This window comes from Mytilus galloprovincialis, chromosome 4 (genome assembly GCF_965363235.1).
Source record: "Mytilus galloprovincialis chromosome 4, xbMytGall1.hap1.1, whole genome shotgun sequence".
NCBI classification, from domain to species: domain Eukaryota; kingdom Metazoa; phylum Mollusca; class Bivalvia; order Mytilida; family Mytilidae; genus Mytilus; species Mytilus galloprovincialis.
The window spans coordinates 62,569,091-62,583,648 of NC_134841.1; the positions used below are offsets into that span (position 1 = coordinate 62,569,091).

At 32.8% G+C, this 14,558-nt stretch overlaps 2 protein-coding genes and 1 long non-coding RNA gene across 5 annotated transcripts in view; 2 read left to right on the forward strand and 1 right to left on the reverse strand.

Moving 5' to 3' along the window:
• The first annotated feature begins 277 nt into the window (after positions 1 to 277).
• LOC143072653 (uncharacterized) lies at positions 278 to 2,070 on the forward strand. Its single transcript, XR_012977269.1, has 3 exons — positions 278 to 506; positions 916 to 1,001; positions 1,784 to 2,070. It is a non-coding gene; the product is annotated as an uncharacterized LOC143072653 (long non-coding RNA).
• A 1,007-nt stretch (positions 2,071 to 3,077) lies between these two features.
• LOC143072652 (uncharacterized) lies at positions 3,078 to 9,374 on the reverse strand. The gene is made up of 5 exons (XM_076247695.1): positions 9,299 to 9,374; positions 6,465 to 6,495; positions 6,018 to 6,167; positions 4,102 to 4,383; positions 3,078 to 3,308 (listed from the first exon to the last, which is right to left on the reverse strand). The coding sequence occupies exons 1-5, from the start codon at positions 9,299 to 9,301 to the stop codon at positions 3,160 to 3,162; spliced, it is 615 nt and encodes a 204-aa protein (XP_076103810.1). The 5' UTR covers positions 9,302 to 9,374; the 3' UTR covers positions 3,078 to 3,159.
• Positions 9,375 to 13,179: 3,805 nt separating this feature from the next.
• Positions 13,180 to 14,558, forward strand: part of LOC143072656 (G protein-coupled receptor kinase 5-like) — a 30,283-nt gene continuing 28,904 nt past the window's right edge. For all 3 annotated transcript variants that reach the window (XM_076247702.1, XM_076247703.1, XM_076247704.1), the window contains exon 1: positions 13,180 to 13,372. In XM_076247702.1, the coding sequence (XP_076103817.1) occupies positions 13,321 to 13,372 (52 nt within the window). In that variant the 5' untranslated portion in view covers positions 13,180 to 13,320. The remainder of the gene's footprint in view (positions 13,373 to 14,558) is intronic.

Below are 14,558 nucleotides of genomic sequence, written 5' to 3' on the forward strand. Positions count from 1 at the left end.
TAAAAAGCAAACTAAACGAATGATTAACATTTTGATGCACTAAATGAGAATAAATGAATATTTATAAACAATGTTATCGATAATGTGATTATTTGCACATTTTTCTTCATGCTTTTACTTTAATTAATATTTTCCCCCTGTAATAACGGTTTAAGAGAATATTATGTAATGATCATTGTTTGTTTATATAATAAGTATGAACATTGTAATTTCATCTGTATATCCCTTCTGTATTGAGAAAAATATCTATATCTGTTATATGCACGAAACCAAAACATAAATGCTAATTATATTCTTTCAGTGAGAGTCAATCTTCAAAATGAACACAAAAGTCGCCATTTGTCTGATCCTTCCGTGTATTATCGCACTGGTTTCCTGCGCTTATTACCCAGGATACTCCGGAATGGGATATTCTGGATACCAACAACCAAGACAGGTAGCTCCTTATGCAGCATATGCTGCCAATAGCTACCAGGGTCTGAAACAGGCTAGACTCTTCAACTACCGTGAGTATATCTTATACTAGTAGGTCCAAATATTAATAAAATGGTCAAATTGGTTGGGTTTGTAGCTAAACACAAATGAAATCGTAATAATATAAAGCAAGTATGCTATACATAAGATTTGAATTATCGCGGCAAGTCAAACTCAATATTAAGGAATACAGTAACCAAGAATTAAAAAAAGATCTTATCCTTTTTTTATTTATTATTTGTTAATAAAATTACGAAGATATTCCCATTAAAAGATAGAATATGAATACTTAAAATGCGAATTTCAAATGTAATTATGTAAGCATGAAATCTATAGAATGTAAGTATGCAAAAGTGTACGTTTCATATATATATGGAGTCTCAAATTTATTATTTTTCTCATGTTATTATTATTATCTATATCTTGTATTTAATTTTCTAGTTCTCGGAGGATTATACTTCTTAAACCTCTTTAACGTCACTGGAAACAGAATCGCTGGTTAGAAACATTTTTCATGAGCACCAATGGTAAGTTATTGTATTAGAATTTTCTATTTTCAACAGAAAAGTTTTAAAGGGGAACCTCGGTTTGCCGTGACCAAATTTGTCCGCCCAGTTTGTCATTGGAATTTTACAAAGAAAATAAAACGTTAATATAAATAGCATTTAAAATCATTTCTGCAAAATTGAAAAATGGCTCATTTGTTCTGTTCTTGTTATAGTATTGCATTATTAATGCTTCAAATACTAACATCCTTATATATAAATAGTGTTTCATAGTAATTGTTTTTTGTAAAAGACCCCTTTCCTGTAAACATGCTTTCGTATTTAAATTATGTAAGATAAAAAAAAGTACAAAACCCTTTAATTGTAAATGAAGGGAATCCAGGTTTTTCTGTCAATCAAAGGCCATAACTCCAACAGGTAAAATTATAAATATCGACAACCCTCTCCCCGATACCCCCTACCCCAACACGTCCCATTTTGTCATCAGTAACAACATTTGAAAAGCTGCCCAATTTATTGCACACAAAAAAACCGACATACAATTGTTTTGCCAATCAATCAAGGATGGCAGAAATGAAAAGAGTTAATATCAAATTGATCTCTATTTTGTCATCAGTAACCAGAATTTACATAAAATAATGATAAACATTGTTTGAACGGTCCTATATTATTGCAAATCCGTTTAAAGTGATCAGAAATTTCAAGTTGCAGGAATCAAAATTTAAGATTACGCTTATACAATGGTATATGCAACATTTCTTTTGTCGCTCAAATATATTTCAATCGTGATATGTTTATTGTAGGTTTACTAGCAGTACCTTTTACAGCCATGGAAGTGCTAAATTCCAGACAGGGTGATGCAGATTTTACTTCAATTCGGATGGCCTTATGTAAATTTTATACTATTATATGAATTGTATCATACATTACTTTGAATTAACCGATCAGTACTTGTGAATATCTGAATTTTTTTTTTTAGATTAAAAAAATGTCTGTCCTTTAAACCCTTCACTATTTTACAATACTTCTATTCGGCATTTTTAAGATCTAAAATGTTTTACAATTGTTAATAAAAACGTACGTAAAAATATTTTTGTTATTTGTAATGTCGGTGTCTTTACATCGGTTATGGCTATCAACAAATTTTACAAGAGTAACAATAGCGGTGTCATTGTTGTGCATAAACTTCTGACCCTTCCGGGTCATTTGAACGCAGCTCCGGAATTTTTATATCTTTAGATTTGTGTAGCTAGAAATTTCATTTTTCTGTATACTATAGTAGTAGCATGTGCCTTATTATTAGTCAATGTGTCTATTTTCTGTATCTTCATGGTCATTGTCTAGGCTGTTTTCAATCTTCGACTCGTAAAATGCCCACACGCCCTATTTATTTTTTCTTTATACTGCAAATGCAATGAATGTGTTAATGTTTGTGTTCCTTAAAAAGATTGAGTTCCCCTGCTGTTCAAATCAAAATATTGAATCAAGCGTCAACGGCAAGTGAATATATTCACACTCAGCACTGCATGCAATATAGCTTTCAGCTGTAATCTTAGTGTTCAAGCATTATGTTTGCCAGGGAATTGATATGACCAACTCCGTGCATATCTGTAGGGGTATATAAATAAAGACGCAAGATACTAAAGGGACAATCAAAAAATCTCAATCGTAGATAAATTAATTATAACATGGCAAAAAAAAACGAAAAGACGAACAAAGGCTACATAACGCTAAAAAGCAAACTAAAGACTGAACAGCATAAACCCCACTGAAAACTGAAGATGATTTGATGTGCGCCGGAAGGGTAAACATATCCTGCTCCACATGTTGCAGTTGTCGTGCTACTCATGGTATGTACAATTTCAGTGTTGTTTCATTCGGCGATTTCATAATCGAGGGAAAAAAATTATGCAGACATAAAGGGATTCAATTTATAAGTGTTTTCTTACTAGTAACTATCACAACGAACAATGCGTTTACCAAAAACTGAATGCAACGATGTATACGAACTGGTAAAAGATCGATAATATATGTTTTTGGCTGCATCAGATTATGGACTTTATTTGTATGACATTTTTTCATAAGACACACAACTACTTGTACGTTTTTGTATCGTGTAATTTGCAAATGATATAAATATAATGAGACTTCTTCACGAAAATAGTTTATGTTGTTTTGTCTAATACTGGTCCCCTGTTGGCGTTCTCTCGATCTCACCAGTACTTTTTGCCATTTGTCGTGGTCCACCTCTCGCCGTTGCTAATCCTTTCCTGACACTATCTCGAGCTGACAACGTCTCGTCTTCTCCGTGCAGAAAGGTTACCAAATCTGAAATGTATTAACACTGTACCTGTACCAAGTCAGTAATATGACAGTTCTTGTCCATTCGTTTTTGATGCGTTTTGTTATTTGATTTTGCCATGTGATTATGGACTTTCCGAATTGATTTTCCTCTGAGTTCAGTATTTTTGTGATTTTACTTTTTATACTAAATTAGCTAAAAGTTGCCACTTCAAGTAATTTGAAAATGTTCTAAAATAATTCCTTCGTGTACGGCGATTTTGTAATGTCTGGCAAAAAAGTAATAATTATGTTTTATCGCACCTGCCTATAGCATACACCTTTGGTGATACTTGTTTGTCTGGTCGTGAAATATTAGTTTCATAAAACTTGTCAAAACAAGTTAAGTGGGGATGGAAAATTCCATATTTTACAAAATGTCAATAAAATTACATATTCGCACATCTAAATGAAAAAAATATATATGAAAACATGGAAAATATCTTAAAAGAAACATTTAGCCATTTGATGCCAAATAGGTGTTTCAATTTGTATTTTTACAATGAGTATTTCATGGGGGGGGGGGGGGGAGGGGTAAAAATTACGATATCGACCACTTCCTATGCGGAAATTATCACAGGACGGCTTATGGCAAAACAGCAAAATTCAGACAAGCTTTCCAATCGCTACAGCTTCGTATAATGAGGGTGCATTTTAGACCTCAACTATGGAAATGACACTCGATTAAATTTTAAAATACCCGTTTAATATTATAGTTACTTTATTGACATTTTAACATTAACAATGTGGTTGGAGAAGGCAATGTACATCTTTTTCATACCTTTTCCATCTAATATCCCAGTTCCTGATGTATCAATTGCGGAAAGCTCTGTTCGAATAAGATCAGCTTCCGTTTTATTTAAAGGTTCGCTACCAGCGTTTTGCAAAGCATCCATGAGATCGTTGAGTGGAATTTTCAGATTTCTCATATCACGTGATGGATTGTCAGAATATCTTGAGAACAAAACTTCAAGTGACGAAAATAATCTGTTTTCCATTTCATCTTTTGTATTCCACCTATTCTTCATCCATGATTTGAATTCGTAAAGACTTATTCCATCGTCTACAAAGAAATATAAATGTTCAACATATTAGATGAAGATGACCAGAAAGGAGACACACAAAGCAGTGTTGTTTATCCAATAGGATTTTTGGATTTTTAATTTCGCATATTTTTTTTTACCTTTTTTGACAATTGCATGTTGTTGGGTTGTCTAGTCCATTGACTTTAACCCAATAGTCTCTATTCAGTTCTGTCAAATTGAGTATCACTACTCAACAGACATTCAGAAAAGAGATCATCGTTTGTAAAAAACAATATTTAACGAACAAAAAAAGGTCGGTTGAATCTTGTTACAGGATATTTAGGATGATAAAGTGAAAGTTAGTTATGAATATGTCCTGCTTTGTGCAGGACAGACACCCTGGGTTGTTTTTTAAATGATCTAGCTCATGATGTACATATCCACATTGCGTCATTTAACCCTAACCGACCCATCATTCAGACTCCGAATAAACCTGTTTTAGGTCCTTGTGTTCCTTAATACCGGCTGATTGTGAGAAAAGAAGCATTTGCAATTTTTTCAGTTTTTGGTTTTAGTCGTTCGGGATGGAACTATGACACACGACTGTATTCACTCAAGGCGAACTCTTCTATATATAGAGGAAAACAAAAAGAGCAACTATGAATGTTATCGCCATGCAGTTGAAACAGTGACTTCATACTAACATATAATTGTTATTGTGAATTTTGTATAACACGATTTAAAATATCTATATAAAGGTCGAATGGTAGGATTTAGAAGAAGGTGTTATAAAATCTTATTTAATACTAGTAGTCCCTGTCGACCTGCTTTGCCAAAAGATCAAACTGACGTATATAATTTGAATATGCATGACATATTCGGCATAAAAGAGGGACGAAAGATACCAAAGGGACAGTCAAACTCATAAATCTAAATCAAACTGACAACGCCATGGCTAAAAATGAAAAAAGAAATAACAAACAACAGCACACATGACACAACATAGAAAACTAAAGAATAAACAACACGAACCCCACCAAAAAACTAGGGGTGATCTCAGGTGCTCCGGAAGGGTAAGCAGATCCTGCTCCACATGTGGCACCCGTCGTGTTGTTTATGTGATAACAAATCCGGTAAATAGTCTAATTCGGTAGGTATAAGCTATATGTTATAACTAAACAGGGATATAAACGTTTGAATGGTTTAACACTAGTAATTTTAAGGCCCTTTATAGCTTGTTGTTCGGTGAGAGCCAAGGCTCCGTGTTGTAGACCGTACATTGACCTATTATGGTTTACTTTTATAAATTGTTGGAGAGTTGTCTCATTGGCACTCACACCACATCTTCCTATATCTATAATTTCTTGAATTTGTACTAGCAATATTCTCTTGGAAAATGTCGGTCTCTTTTCTCCATGATCAAGCAACCCATCTGACTGAGATGTATAACGATGAAGAGGTATTTGAATTAGTACAGTTGTCCAGAAACATCATAAAATTGGTGAATGTGTAAGAGAACACAAATCGTCATAAGGAAACAGTCTGTTTTATGTCAGCCTGTCACGGTAAATCAAAATATATTTTTGCGGGGGGAAAATACCGCTCGCTTTCAAAGATGTTCAGAACAACACACATCTTTATATCACATTTCCTAGATAATTTAAGTACATACCATTTCCGTCTTTATTGTGTTCAGTGTATATAGATTCGATAAAGGTGTTAGTCGGATCTAGATGTAGCCCTCGTAACACAGAGATGAACCCCTCCTTGGTGAGTAACCCAGAGTCGGGATGACAGTACATGTAAAACAACTGTTCAAGACCTGAATAAAAAATCATACTCATCATTTTTCATTATATAACACTGCATATTTATTTTGCTAACATGAAGGCTGAAATTGGATAACTAATTTTCTAATATGTCTGCGTCATCTTCAAACTCCTGTCCCAGTGATACTGATTGTGGCTTTAATTTTGTCGTAAAATTATTTTTATAATGAAACAGAATTTTTAACATAAAGATTTTTTAATACAACAGAGAAAAAAAAATAATATGGAAAACATTCATGACATTCATATTTAGGAAAATATCAAACCAATAATTAATCATATATATTTACGCTCTTTGTGTTCTTCAGGAACGTCGTCCTCCTGTAAAACAGAAATTATGAGCACGTATATAAATAATAAACATAAACTTTTGAACATATATCGCTTTTTAAATGCCTTAATTGATCAGGAAAAATGGGGGTTCCAACGGCCCGGACCCACCCTTATGGATCCGCCACGGTATATTCCATTTTGGTCGATTCAGACAGTTGAAGTTATGTTTTTACTGATTTAATGAAGGTCATTTAATTTGACTGAGTATGGTCAATGCTTGTGTTCTGTATTTCAGATTCGGTCGACTCGAAGAGCTAGGCGGTTTGACAAGATTCATGAGATCAGTTCCATTGATCTTATGTATGACGAATGTATTGCTACTATCGCCATTATAATAGAGAATTAATAGAGTTAAGGAACTATGTTATTCTAAAAAAGTAGCCTTTAGGTTGAGAAAGTCAGTTCAATTGAAACAATCATAATTGCATCATTTGAAGCTAGGTTCACACTGCCTATCAGATCAACTCGATGATACCGATTGTCCAAATTTCCACGACCAAGCTCAACCAAATTCTTGATCGGGCCTGTTTACGACTTCTACCCGACCGCCATCCGACTTTACACGACTTTAACTCGACCATTCACGACTCCTTAATGACTCCATCACGACTTCACCCCGACAACAAAATGAATATTTATTCGATAATTCCGATCAATTCACCATCTTTACACGATCTGTACTCGACTATCTAGACCAAATAAACTATTCACGATCTTAGCCTGATCTCGACCAGACCAGATCGACCAGATCGTATATGTGTTGTAGGGATAATCGGGATTTGGTCGGGTATGCACAATTTCAGTATAAAAACGTCCGAAATTTTTATTCCCCTCCGCTTCCGAGTGGGCTTTAAGTGTAACCCTTGTCCGTGTGTACGTCCCAACAATATTAATTTTTATTTTGACTCAACCAAATTTTATGAAACGCACAATGCTTATTACCATAAAACACAGATCAGATGCGAATAATGACCCTTTATAATGTTATATATGCTAGCTGGACACATTCTCCGCTTATTTGGTTATATATTCAGTAGAAGGTCCGAGTAAAATCATACATTTAAAATATCTACATAGAAATAAAGCAGTTGGATTTGTGGGCAAGATGGTAAGAGCTCAGATAGACAGGTTAATATTTATGACGAAGATTGAAGAGTGCATAGAAGAATGATGTAGACAGCAATGGGCGCCGAGAAATCTAGGTGAGGCAGTGGCTGACACGATCGAGTACTGATCGGTAAAATTTTTGTATTCCGACCAAACTCGATCTCTACACGATCCTTTCTCGATCAATTCGACCGTTACTCGACGAATTCTCGATCTCTTCTCGAGGGAATTGCTTCTCGATCCTTACTCGAATGTTTTTGACATGTCAAAAACTCTCGGGTAGAAAGTCAGATCGATAGAGATTAAGGTAGACTATCCCGAACATGCTTGCCGATTGAGTCAGACAAGTCTCTCGATGACGTTATTTGTCTTGATCGGGCTTGATCGAGTTGATCTGATCGGCAGTGTGAACCTAGCTTAAGATCAAGTGGGTCGTATGAGTAAAAAGTCAATTTGGTCTAATCATAAGACAAATTAACAATTAGCTGGTTTAAAAGGATTAACTTCAATTGCATTAGCAGTATCAAATGAGACCAGGCGAGTCAATTTTTCAATTCAATTCTTTATTACTTTAAGCACATTATGCTTATCAGTGCAATAAATACAAATACATTTCTATAACACAACATGACATAATACATCAGAGAAGCAAATAAATATCAAGTATTGACCAATAACAGTTTGGTCCTATGATTAAGTACATTAAACAAGAATTTAAACAAATTACGCAAATCTTTTACATTTTCAGTGCTGAGAAGTTGCACTAATTTGAACGACGATGGACGTCTATAATAATAAAGTTTAATAAACTGTCTCCTCAAGTCTCTATAGCTTTCACATTGTAAAACAAAATGGAATCCATCTTCAGTGATATTCAAAGTACAAAGAGTACACTTTCTATCTAACATATTTACCCCATGATAACGGCCTACTTCAACAAACAAATTATGAGATGACAATCTAAGGCGAGTTAAATACACTCTAAAATTCATATGTTTAGTTAGATAATTCTGTAAACATACATTATTGACAATATATTTATATAAATAACACTTAGATGAAACGTTCAGTTGATCATTCAAAGTCTGTTTTGCTTGATCATATATCCTTGTTTTTACAAATAATAATAAATTTGTATCAATAATCAAATTGTCTTGGTTATACCAGATCTCATTTAAACCTAAGTTAAATAATAATTGTTGTAGTTGATAAATCCAACTGCTTCTAATATTACAGAAATTAAACAGTTGTTCCCTGTAGCAGTTTTTAGGAATACAGTTGCTTGTGGATTTGTTGTACATTGTTTGACACCTAATATGTTTTTGCAAAAATCAAGTTGTATTTTTTTCAATATTTGGAGCTTTATGGAAGCCCCATATTTCACAAACATAACATAAAATACTGCTAATGTAAGTATCAAATAAACAGTCAACACAAACAGTTTTACAGTCAAGATTCAACTGAGTTAAACAATAGTATAAGTTTAATTTGGTTAAGTAAGTAGATTGTTGAAACAATGCAATATGTATATATTGAATACGGGTGAGGGCTAAGTTTGTCTTTCGGAAACAATCCGCAGTGTGAACATGGCATTTAGTTGTATCTAACAAAACACAATTTAATGTCATGTTCAAAAAACAATATGAAAGATAATTTGACAATAAGTTGAAAAGCAGTTTCTTACCATTTTGTGTTGTGTAAGTCCTTAGATACAACGAATCCGTTTCACTAGTGACCCATGCTTTTGTCACAAATACAACAGAAAGAATTTAAACCCTTTTCAGAATTGTGAAATGCATCATCGCTTTCATAGTACTCAATTACAAACTTAGTATCGGAATACATTGATTAAATATGTGAAAATATTCAGTTTATATCTAATATTTTCTTACCCTTTCTGTGTGTGAGTGTTTGTGGGGTTTAGGAATAGCAGGTTGTGCATTTGTACTATTAGAACGTTATTGATACAAAAAAGAATCGAGATACTAAGAAGATGTTGTATGATTACCATTGATACATTTATCCACCAGAGTCCAATTAATGTACATGGAAGATAATGATATATAGGTAGCTACCCATACCACATAGTAAGCTTCAAAATGTTATTAAATTCATAAAAGACAACATACAGCATGATTTAACGAATTAAAATATAACAACCATCAAATAACTGTGGCAAAATCCTGAATTGGACACACAAATAAAGAATGCGGCGGGTTAAAAATATTTCCCCTAATCCGGGACTTTGGTGTAAAAACACAGCTTTGTTTTACATGTAAAAAATGCTGAACGGATTATGTTACAAACGTTTTGGGCATGGATCACGCTTGGACATTTTCTTCCTTTTTCTAAATATTCTCTTACGTTTAAACGTTGTTTTCCACTGAAAAACACTTGAAAGTACTGTTTAACTACTGTTTTAAACAAAAGTGCTAGTTAGTATATGCCCTGAAAACAAAGTACATGTAGTCTAAATTAGTCTGATAAACTTCTTTTTAAGGCTAGAGCCCTAAAGTTTAAACCTTTAGACTATTTGGAAATATAACCAGAGCAAACAATGCATCCATTGAATGGCGTCGGGCTAAATGACCGTATAAGTTTAAACTTAAAACCAGTTGTTGGCATTACACGGGTTATGTTCTTCTCATATATTTTATGATGGTATATTACTTAACCCCTAACGGGAGGGATTGTGTCTGATATTCATATGATGAAGACATAATCTTTCAACCAGTGAGGTCTGGAGCTGGCATGTCAGTAACTGCTAGTAGTATGTTGTTAATTTATGTATTATTGTCATTTTGTTTATTTTCTTTTGTTACATCTTCTGACATCGGACTTGGACTTCTCTTAAATGAGTTTTACTGTGCGTATTATTGTGCGTTTGTTTTGACTACATTGGCTAAAGGTATAGGAGAGGGTTGAGATCTCAAAAAACATGTTTAACCCCGCCGCATTTTTGCGCCTGTCCCAAGTCAGGAGCCTTTGGCCTTTGTAATTATTGTATCATTTTTAATTTTAGTTTCTTGTGTATAATTCGGAGTTAGTATGACGTCCATTATCACTGAACTAGTATACATATTAGTTATGGGGACAGCTGAAGGATGCGGGAGTTTCTCGCTGCATTGAAAACCCATTGGTGGCCTTCGGCTGTTGTCTGATCTGTGGTCGGGTTGTTGTTTCTTTGACACATTCCCCTTTTCCATTCTCAATTTTATTGTATATATCCAGGTCATGTCAGCCTTAATCCTTTTCAATTGCACAGGTTTATGTATAAACTATAAAACAAAGCCAATTCAGTATGAGGAACCTTAATTACTTTACTCAGTTGTATTAATGTGCCAATAATTTGTATATACCCTCAGTTCGTGAAGTATAATGTATTTATTTATAGATAAAGCTTATACCATATATGGTTCTCATTTGCCCCTATAGGCAAATAGATGATACATCACACGTTTTGTTCTGATCCACATCCAATAGGAATAAGAAACAGGCGAGGTAAACGTATTTCATTTTCGGGTTTACCCAAAATATCACATATTTTATCAGTCTTTCTGTTCTTCAAAATTTGGAAATATATTTATTTATAGTGTAAATCATAAGAATCACTTTAAATGCTCAAATTATATAGTCTTATTTTCGTTTGATATTTGATTAAATATTCTACAAGGCATATGTCTATATATTGAAATCCGCAATGCGCCTGGCACATAACAAAAACTGTTCAAAGGGAGATAACAAACTTTCTTTTTATCTGTTTTTAAAACACTGGGTCTTCATCAAATTTACTGGTGCAAAAGCTGATCTGATCATCTGGGGAGACTTCCTCTGGAGCTAAATATTAAATTTTTATTATGCATCTTATTAGAATATATTCTGATGAGATGAATATGTTTGCTAAAGGATCCTTTGTTTTGTCTCAAAACTTGGACTCTTTGGGAATAAATATTTTTGGTTTTCATATGTAAAACATGTTTTAGAAGAACGGTACGGATTTGGATACATCAAAAGAAACATTCCTCAAATAAGATAAGTAAAACTACGAGACAACAAAGAAAAAAATGGAGCGTTTTTATGAAAAACTCATTATTTATCAGTAATCATGTAATACTAAATAATACAAAAGAAAAAGAGAAAAGTTTATTTAGAATTTTTTTATGATAAATGAGAATATGGCACTACAAATTTTTAATGATAAAGATAACATTACATACATATGCAGCCCAGGATCACCCTTTCAGATAATTAAGATCTGTTCTTTTTTAAAACAGTTTGTCGAAAGTTCGATAAAATGGAACGTTGGTCACGAAATTTCAAAATGTTTTCAAGTATATATGCTAGTTTTTAAATGTTTTTAAACAACCTAAATATTCTAAGCTAGTTTCCATTTTCGCATTTTTCTGACGTCAAAACATCAGTAATCCATTCTTTCTCACTGGTGAACTACAGTTTAGTATGATGACATTTTGGTCTTATTCGCATTTTCAACTATCAGAAGTAGTAATATATTTTAATGCCATGACTGTAGTTTCGTTATACTATGATTATTATTTCAACTTAAAGGCCATTACTAGAGTACCGCGGACTTCCGGTTTCATGTATCATGAGTCCGAACTAAGTATTCTGTCTTCTTGTAAATTAGAAACGATTTAAACTTCGGAAAAAATCTAAGAACTACAATGTTTCATGTATAGTCCGAACTAAGTATTCTGTCTTCTTGTAAATTAGAAACGATTTAAACTTCGGAAAAAATCTAAGAACTACAATGCTTAAAGTTATCATGACTTTTAATGATTGTAATGTTACCCGTTAATTGTCGTTACATATTGTGTATCTCGTGTATTCATAGAAAGATATAGTAATTTTTATTGAAATAAAGTACAGATATTTGACTTTCATCAATGAACATCATGTGTTTACATAGTTGAAAAAAATAATTTTAACAACAGCACATTGAACAGAACAATTTTCACTCAGGAATGAACTAATTGGAAGTTGAAAAATGTTTCAACTATTATATTGTTTCAATCAAAAATCATAAGCTGGGACTGTTATAGTAAGTATGGTTAGTATAGTTAATATAATAGTCCCAGTCAAAATGGACAAAGTTTTTTTATAAATCCCTTTTCCTCACCGACCATTTCAGAAAGAGCGAACGTCACTGAAGACACCTACCGATACGCGAACGTCATTAAAGACATTGTTGCTACACCTGGTGTGAAAGTGAACGTCACTGAAGACACAATTGTCATTAAAAATTAAGCAAAGGCTAGACATAGAAACTAACAAAAATTATATAATTTCTGTATTAACTTCTAGATTTATTGACATATTTGTAAACAAACACAATAAAATTTGATTTAATCAAAATTGTATCAATAAGATTATGTTTGTAATCTTTCCCTTTTGCTTTTTAAAATGACATAACACATTTATTTGCTACTCTTAAGTACATGTTGACAAACATCAATGTTATCGATTATTATTTGAACAGGAGTAGTTTCCCTTTCTTTTGCCTTCATCGATTTCGTCGACAGAAACCTATTTTGACCAATCAGATCACACGACTCTCTCATTTTCTGAATGTTCGCCATATTGTTGGATTTCTTTACCACACCCTGGGATTTTAATAGCGAGTTAGTGGACTCAATTAGGGTCGAAATTGACCCTTGTTGATCTCCATTATCTCAAAACAATAAGTAAATGGAATTGGAAAATATCGTTGCAAATACTGTGTATTTAAAAGCACGCGAGGGTAAAGTATCGACACAACTGTCATTTCTCTCTGTCATAATATTCATTCAATTTATATTTTAAGTCGACTATATTTTATCGGTATTGTGTAGCACTATTTTCATTCAAAACAAAAGAAATTCATTGTTTTCTCAAACTCTTATATCATTTGCATATAAATTTTCCATAAATTTTTGTTTTCATATGTGTGTATGGTGTATAAGTTATTCGGAATAGCTTTTCGGAATACACATTTGTATGCAGACGTCAATTTTGGTTGACCAATATTAAAAATTGTAAATGAATATGGAGCTTCAAATGATGTTCTTTTTATTTATTTATTAAATGGAATGGAAACATGAAAAACCCCTTTTGCTAATTTCATAATAAATGCATGCATAATGATTAATACATAATTGTGACTGTATGTATACAAAAGATGAGAAAGACCTCAGACCTTTGTCTGGTCAAGCACTGCTTTCAAACTAGCAAGGTATCAAGTTAATTGACCTATGATTACAGGATTTATTCTAAATAATGAAAAAAATAACTCGTCTAGCAGTTTACAACATCTATTAATCATGATTATGTTTATATAGGTGCCTCAAAACTTATATGTGCATGCGCGTGTAACCCCAAATTCAAATGTGGAAAAATATTCATTAAGGGAAAGAAAAACAGTTTAATTCAGGAATGTGATAAGTGATTAAGTCAATTATCTCTGTCGTAAAAGCATGAATTGAAAGATATTTTTGAAATTTGAATTCTTGACATAGATAATAAGTCTATTTTATGATTGACAGTCGGATAATGTCAAGAACATGTAAATTGATAAGTTAATGCAAGGGACTACATCTTTTTCTAACCGTTCCTTGGTTCATTTTGATACAACCTCATTTGAGAAGGTCTTGACAGTACCAATTTTTAAGTCCAGAGAAGTGAAATTATCAATATTTATGCCACTAGGAAATCCAGTTAATTCATTACAACTATAAACATGATAAATGCAATAATTTTAAATATTGAAAATTTCAAATTTACCGATAATTTGAACACATTCAGCATTGATGATTATGTGGTAAACATTTTTAAAAAGAAAAAAATCTTGATTCTTTTACTTGTACATGTACATTGTAAATGCATGTACAATGTACACAGATTACTGAACATGCTAAGGTGGCAACTATATACGTATATGTACATACATC

What these genes read in the sequence shown, in the direction of transcription:
- LOC143072652 (XM_076247695.1), bottom strand. An exon ending in ACACAATAAAGACGGAAATG is followed by an intron (nt 4,384 to 6,017) that starts GTATGTACTTAA and finishes ATTTCTTTGTAG; the next exon opens with ACGATGGAATAAGTCTTTAC. An exon ending in TGGGATATTAGATGGAAAAG is followed by an intron (nt 3,309 to 4,101) that starts GTATGAAAAAGA and finishes AATACATTTCAG; the next exon opens with ATTTGGTAACCTTTCTGCAC.